Source organism: Cydia pomonella, chromosome 16 (assembly GCF_033807575.1).
Source record: "Cydia pomonella isolate Wapato2018A chromosome 16, ilCydPomo1, whole genome shotgun sequence".
Classification (NCBI taxonomy): Eukaryota; Metazoa; Arthropoda; class Insecta; order Lepidoptera; family Tortricidae; genus Cydia; species Cydia pomonella.
This window is the reverse complement of record NC_084718.1, coordinates 17,730,504-17,737,222: the sequence shown is the minus strand read 5'-3', so window position 1 is coordinate 17,737,222 and position 6,719 is coordinate 17,730,504. Positions and strand designations below refer to the sequence as shown.

At 40.1% G+C, this 6,719-nt stretch overlaps 1 protein-coding gene across 1 annotated transcript; it reads left to right on the top strand.

Annotated features, from left to right (window-relative positions):
- Positions 1 to 229: 229 nt before the first annotated feature.
- LOC133526540 (uncharacterized) lies at positions 230 to 4,922 on the top strand. Its single transcript, XM_061863216.1, has 5 exons — positions 230 to 1,442; positions 2,240 to 2,368; positions 2,958 to 3,153; positions 3,512 to 3,726; positions 4,216 to 4,922. Exons 1-5 carry the CDS (start codon positions 1,328 to 1,330, stop codon positions 4,905 to 4,907), a joined length of 1,347 nt encoding a protein of 448 aa, XP_061719200.1. The 5' UTR covers positions 230 to 1,327; the 3' UTR covers positions 4,908 to 4,922.
- Positions 4,923 to 6,719: the final 1,797 nt, after the last annotated feature.

The window sequence follows — 6,719 nt, the reverse complement described above, 5'->3', positions numbered from 1 at the left end:
TGTAGACATACCCGAAAGTTAATCCACATGAGACTTGTGTGTTCCTCCAAATTTTTGTTTTCTCACCTGTGGACAATAGTTAACAGCTTGTGGGCATGTAGGTAATGAATGTAATGATTTTATCATACTTATCCAAATAACAGGAGTACCCTTTCATGTGGATAAGGGTTAAATAAGAAAATTAACCTTTATAACCAACTTTTAGGTGTGTCTACAGGAAAGAGGTGAACATAGTTTTTATGAGTTTGACCCAAATACCTACCGATAATAAACAGCTGCAAATTGTTTATTCACTGCTGTCAATTTATAATTACTTTTGCGGCAGCAGGCGCTACAAAATTATCCCTTTTACATAATTAATTAGTTACGGAATAGTGTACTTATTTTTTGTCGTTAATAATAAATAATAATTACCAGCTATGTGTTTTGATTGCCGATTGTAGGCGAGTCAAACCCTCAAGAAAACTAGTACAAAAAACAAGGCAGGCTAGTGCAAAAAATAAATTTTTGGTAGAAGCTTTTATCGCTGACTGTACTTTTCTTTCCACGGGCAACTTAATACTCATCGAGACGATTCCAAAGACCCCAAACACAATTAGGTTGCGTTGTTTAATTACATAGTTCCTATGGCCACCATCTGCATCATCAGAACAGCTCGATGGTACCATAACATTGCATTGTCACCCGACTTACATACGAGTATGTATGCAAATTTTCAGCTTCATCGTAGACCGGGAAATGGGTCACCAAATTTAACTTGCAAGACTTGACCCGTACATTTATGCATTTAAAGAAGAGTTCTTTTTGATTTTGTTTATTTTAGAAATTCATTTCATCGCTAACTGTACTTTTCTTTCAACATTTTCAATGGTCAACTAATACTGTACCTACTCCTGTATCCATCCTCAGAGCAGCTCGATGGTATCATAAACTATAATATTGCATTGTCACCCAACTTACTATATGTATGTGAAGTTTCAGTTCAACAGAATAATGGGAAGTAGGTCTAAATTAGTTTACAAGATTTGACTGAGAGGCGGTGTTAGGCGTGGGCGACGAGGGCCACCGCCTACGGCCTCGCGGTCTGAGGGGCCTCGCGCCTCAAATAAGTATATCTTTGTTGTTAGTTGTTTCTTGCGCCACCAGAGGGCTAAGCTAAATGTACCTTGCCGATATAAAATTTTGGTCTTGCCCCGCCACTGATTTGACTCGAACGTACAAACAAAAGTTAATAAAAGTTTTAACAAAGTAAGTAACTTATAATTCCGCTTTCAGCTTTGTCCTCGTCCACGTCTGCCGGTCAAAGCGACAATGGGTATAAATATAAATGCACAATCACGGCTGCAAACTGCGACACAACGTTAAACGACATCGATCTAATTGGCCTGCCTGCATTGTCTCATTGAAGTTGCAAAAGCGCCCAAGTCAATCCAGTGCTCCTGGTAAATTTATGGACGAACGCTTCTCCATGCAAACTTAGTCCCCATTTTCCACTCTGGATATTGCCATTATAGACAATATATTTTCGGTTTAAAGAATTTTATTTCTCATAAGATTTTTTTTTACAATTCACTTACATGAGAATTAGGAGTAAATAAGTTAACATTGAACGGGTGAGCGTATGCATGCGTATTTACATTCACACAATACAAACAAGTGCCTTAATTAATGTATATTAACCACAGCTATTATATAGCTTAACACACGGGTGGTCAAACGAGTTTGCACTAGTTAAAACTAGTTTTCCGAATCGCCTTGGTGAAATTACTTTTAACTTGGAGTTTTGAGTCAAAACTAGTTTACGCTAACTGCCTGGCTGAAATTAGTTAATTAATTGGGGACTGGACTGTTAATTTCGAAACGCTCACTGCATCACTAATTATCTTATCTTATGATTGCATCTGCAGCAGTTACTCTTCTAACAGGCTAACAGCAACGTTTCTACAGTCACAACATTTATGCCATTATCATCATATCAGGCTTTTATCGCCTACTGTTGCAAGCATAGGCATAAGCATATTCGGTCCTGAGCTAGTCTGTAGTAGTGGCCCGCAATTTTCCGAATGTCGTCCACCCAGCAAGCCAACAGACGCCAGGCACTCCTGTTCAACATTTTGGTCCACCTGGCAACATGTCCCTCCCTGCTCATGGCTCAACTCCAATTTAATTTGGTAGCTATGTAAGGTATGCCACGTATACGTATGGCATTAAGTATAGGTATTATATGTTATGTCGACAGCAGCAGCGCTCTGGCAGATGGAGACGTTGGATAAGTTCGGCCTCGCGCACTGCGATCTGCCGACCATGATGTGGAACGTCGCGGTGATGCTACGAGTGGTGGCGGTGAAGATCGAGGGCGGCGCCACATGTAAGATTACAGTACATCACAACAGAGGCCTATGCCGTGAGGGACTCGTTGGATAAGCTCGGCCTCGCGCACTGCGACCTGCCAACGGCGCCAAATGTATGATGTACAATATGTATAGTTGTGCCATTCTCGGTTTTGTATATGGAATGATCTCGATGTAAACGGAGAATATTCTCTAGAACGGCACAACTATAACACAATATATATGTGCCCCAAATTAAGTACCTACCCACGACGTCATACTAGCTGTATAGAAAATATAACATGCGCGCATGCATGATTAACGGGGAGTGATTTGATGAATTGTTCTGACTCTCGCTCCACGACCCGAAAACATTTCCATATTTACCACTTAGGTGGTTTGCAGTCCTCAAATGTGCGTTGCACAGCTAACTGTGGCGTGAACTGTCGCGTTATTTTCGGACCGATACGTGATACGACGTTCAAACCTTCAAGAAAAGAGGTAGGTACTCCCAGGCAGGCAAGGCACTTGCAAGCCCTCTAGTGTTGCAGGTTTCCATGGACGACGGTAAGTAATGCTTACCATCACGCTATCAGCTCGTTTACCTCCTTTATTTTTTTTTTCTAGCAATCCCGATATTCTTCTACCTCCTGGCGACGGTGGCCATAGTGCTATACTTCTTCAACTACTACGCGTCCATGCTCGTCTTCGTGCTCGTGGGCTGCCGGGAAACGGGCGACATCCTGGCCGGCATTATGGTGCTGTCCATCAGCATGAACAGCCTGATTGGCATCAACAAGCTATTTTACATTTACAGACATCAGTAAGTATACACTACTACTTATTAGCTCACTTAGCGGCTGACGTAAATTACTGGATAAACCTATGGCCAAACTAAATATAGGTTAATCATAAATTCACCTTAGACTTTTGGTTTTCGGAAAATATGTATTTAGAAAATTATGCGCATAAGACGCATGCAAATTGCAAACATCTTTAAATTTATATTCCGATTTGTTGATATGATATTTGGAATGAGGAGGAATTTAGTGATACTTTTTAATACTTCCAATCTTGAAGTCAGCCCTCAGATAATCCGGGTTAAAAATAATATTTTATGTAATACCTAAAATCAAGGGGCATAAAAACGATATCCTTTATCGGAACCCAAAACTTTTCAGGGACAAAGTGCAATCATTGGTGGCTGACTACGTAGCCTACGACCGCATAGCTCCATGGGCCGGCACCTCTGCCCTTATGGCCGAACACATGAGAAGTGTTAAAAAGAGGTTGATTTTGTTCTGGACTGTCACGATGGGCAATGCCATCATCTTTAATTTGCAGCCGCTAGTGATGCCGTCGAGACTTAATTTGTATGACAAACATGTGACGTATGGTAAGAAATTATCAACAAAATCATCTGTCACCTTCATCCCCATTGCCATTGCCGTCATTTCCAGTGTCAATTTCATCATCGTGGTGGGCAAACGTTACAGTAGATCTATCTACCTAGTATATTTATTTACATTATTTGCCACAGAAAACAAAAATATATTGAATATATTAAGTACGTAGTCTTTATTATTTATTATTATTACTTGTGGTGGTTATATGTCGAATAACAACTTCCCTCATATTTCCTTTCATGTCATCATTTACATTTTAGTAAAAAAATATCAGCCTTTCTTCTAGTTATATTTATGGTCTACCACGTGGTTTACCAGAAGAATTTGGCCAAGTTTTGGGATGAAACTGGTGTTACTTAACATAATAGAAATCAGCTTCATGTAGCCAAGCATTCAGTCAGTCCGTAACACATAATTACTTGTTACCAACTGCCTCGGTTAAACGGTAGACCTTCGAGTACATCTGTTCTTGTTCTCAGGTTTGAAATTTATCCTGGGCATAACAAACTACCCGATCGCTATAGTCAACATAGTCGCCTGTACTTTCTTCATCTGCTATATAACCTCAAGCATCGGCGGTCTCCTCATCGTGACCACTGGTTACAGTGAAGGAAGACTGCTGGCTCTCAGCCAAGAAATGCAAGATCTCTGGAGCGATGCGCATAAACACTACAGTGAGAATTTTGAAGGGGATAGTGAAGATAAAAAGGCAGCAAAGGAATTGAATAATTATGTTAATTATCGCTTACAAGTCATAGTTAAAAGCCACGCGATTAACATTGATGTTATAAAGAAGCTTGAAGGTATTTTCCGTAACGCGATTGCAGTAGAATTTATTTTGCTTACGGCTGGCCTTAGTATTGATCTCCTAGGAGGTTTGGAGGACACTTATATAATCTTACCTTTTTCTTTAATGCAAGTCGGTATGGACTGCTACTTGGGGCAAAAGTTGATGGATGCTTGCAAAGTTTTCGAGGACGCTATCTATGATTGTAAGTGGGAGAATTTCGATGTTAAAAATAGGAAAACGGTTCTGTTGATGCTGAAGATTTCACAGAGAACGTTGTCGCTGTCGGCTGGTGGTGTGGCCACGCTCAGTTTCGAATGTTTAATGGCCATGTATAAAGCTGTGTATTCCGCTTATACAGCTTTGCGATCAACGATGGAGTAAACGAAAAGTAATAAACCGCGGGCCAGGAGCATATATCGTCAGTCATCGCCTCCCGACTGATATTTAGTCAGATGATAGTTTAGACGCTATCATTCATTAAAAAAATTGCCAGCCGGCTGTATCACGGTGGAAAGACCGTCAGTTGATGACATGAACATGTAACAAAAAAAAATCAGTCATCGCCTCCCGATTGATATTGTGTCAGATGACAGTTTAGATGCTGTTTTAAATTTTAAAAAAACTGTCAGCCGGTTGTAAAAAAAGACCGTCAGCTGGTCACATGAACATGTAAATAATACGCGCCTTACCACTTTATGTCCGCAAAGTTCTCGTCGTAAATTACGTAATCCGTTTATTTGAAACGCCTGAAGGAATGCAAAGTTTCATTATTTTGTTATTACTATCATAAAAAGATAAAGCGCTTATTTTTTACATGTTCATGCGAACAGCTAACGTTCTTACCACTGCGATACAACCGGCTGACGATTTTTTTTATTAACAATAGCCTCTGACAAAGTATCAAACGGGAGGCGATGACTACTTTTTTTACGTGTTTCGGTGGCTGCCATTCCTCAACCCACCAACGATGAGGCAGCTCACGTCCACGAGAAATCAGAGGGCTTACCGCGAACCACGTTCGACGTGTTGCCTCCCTGTCGCACTTCCGTACGAATTTACAAGACAGAGAAGTAACACGTTGAACGTGGTTCGCGGTAGGCCCTCTGTTTCTGGTTCGCGATCTATAACATAATTTGAGTCCGACTAAGCTTACTCTGCACTGTATTAACAGCGACAATATGCACCCTGAATAGTCATACATAAAAAATAAATTTATGATCAAAGCCCCGTTAGTTTATTTAACTCGCCGTGTTTGTTGTTTTTTGTGTCAAATCTTGGAAGTTAAATCCCCCCCTTTTCCCGATCTCCGATTGAGATGATTTTTTGCATACATATGTGAATCGGACGATAATGCAATATTATGATGACATGGAGCTGGTCTGATGATGAAGACAGGGGATGGCCATAGGAACTCTGTGATAAAACAACGCAACCTAATTGTGTTTAGGGTTGTTAGAATTGTCTCGATGAGTATTAGTTGCCTGCGGATAGAAAAGTACAGTCAGCGGGCTTATGAGGTACCTACTTACATAAAAGAGCGAAGAAATAAATAAGGGCTTAAAAAATGATGAGTATAGTGCGCATGCCTCTTTTAGTTTAAAATACGTGTGTTATGTGAGTGTGTGTGTGTGTGTATGTATGTGCTGAAAGGAGATCCTCAAACGTAGTGATTATATGCTCTTTGATCCTCAATTTCTTCATATGTCAAAGTAATCAGCCAGTTTGTAACTTTCGATTTGCATTCTCTAAATGTCAATTTATAAATTCCATGTAGCCTATTTATTTGATTATATAGTTTTGGGCTCAGGTAGTGAAAAGTCGTCCCGCTAGTTCCAGGCGGAAACTATGAACCTCACAGACATGGTCTGCGCGACGGCTGTTTGAAGTGCCATCGTCTATAAATTAAAGGGTTTATATAAATAAAGACACTAGGTAGCTAGAGTCAAACCAAGATCAGTTTGCCAGCGATTTTGATAGCCCAGACGGTGCGCGGGTTATTTTAAATGTCAAACCAACTGGGCTATCAAAATCGCTGCCAACTTATCTTGGTCAGACTCTATCGGTTTTTGGATTTTATAATAATACCTGAACTAGGTCTAGAGATATTCGGCGTTATAAGAAAACACAATAACATATAATAGAATATATTTTTTATTCGTAAACAGAGAAACAGTCAATAGACATACACAAAAG

Excerpts from the sequence above, each read along its gene's own strand:
- LOC133526540 (XM_061863216.1), top strand. The coding sequence starts at position 1,328 with ATGCACAATCACGGCTGCAAACTGCGACACAACGTTAAACGACATCGA. Across the intron at positions 1,443-2,239 it reads AAGTCAATCCAGTGCTCCTG|CAGCAGCGCTCTGGCAGATG; the intron begins GTAAATTTATGG and ends TTATGTCGACAG. Across the intron at positions 3,727-4,215 it reads TGACAAACATGTGACGTATG|GTTTGAAATTTATCCTGGGC; the intron begins GTAAGAAATTAT and ends TCTTGTTCTCAG.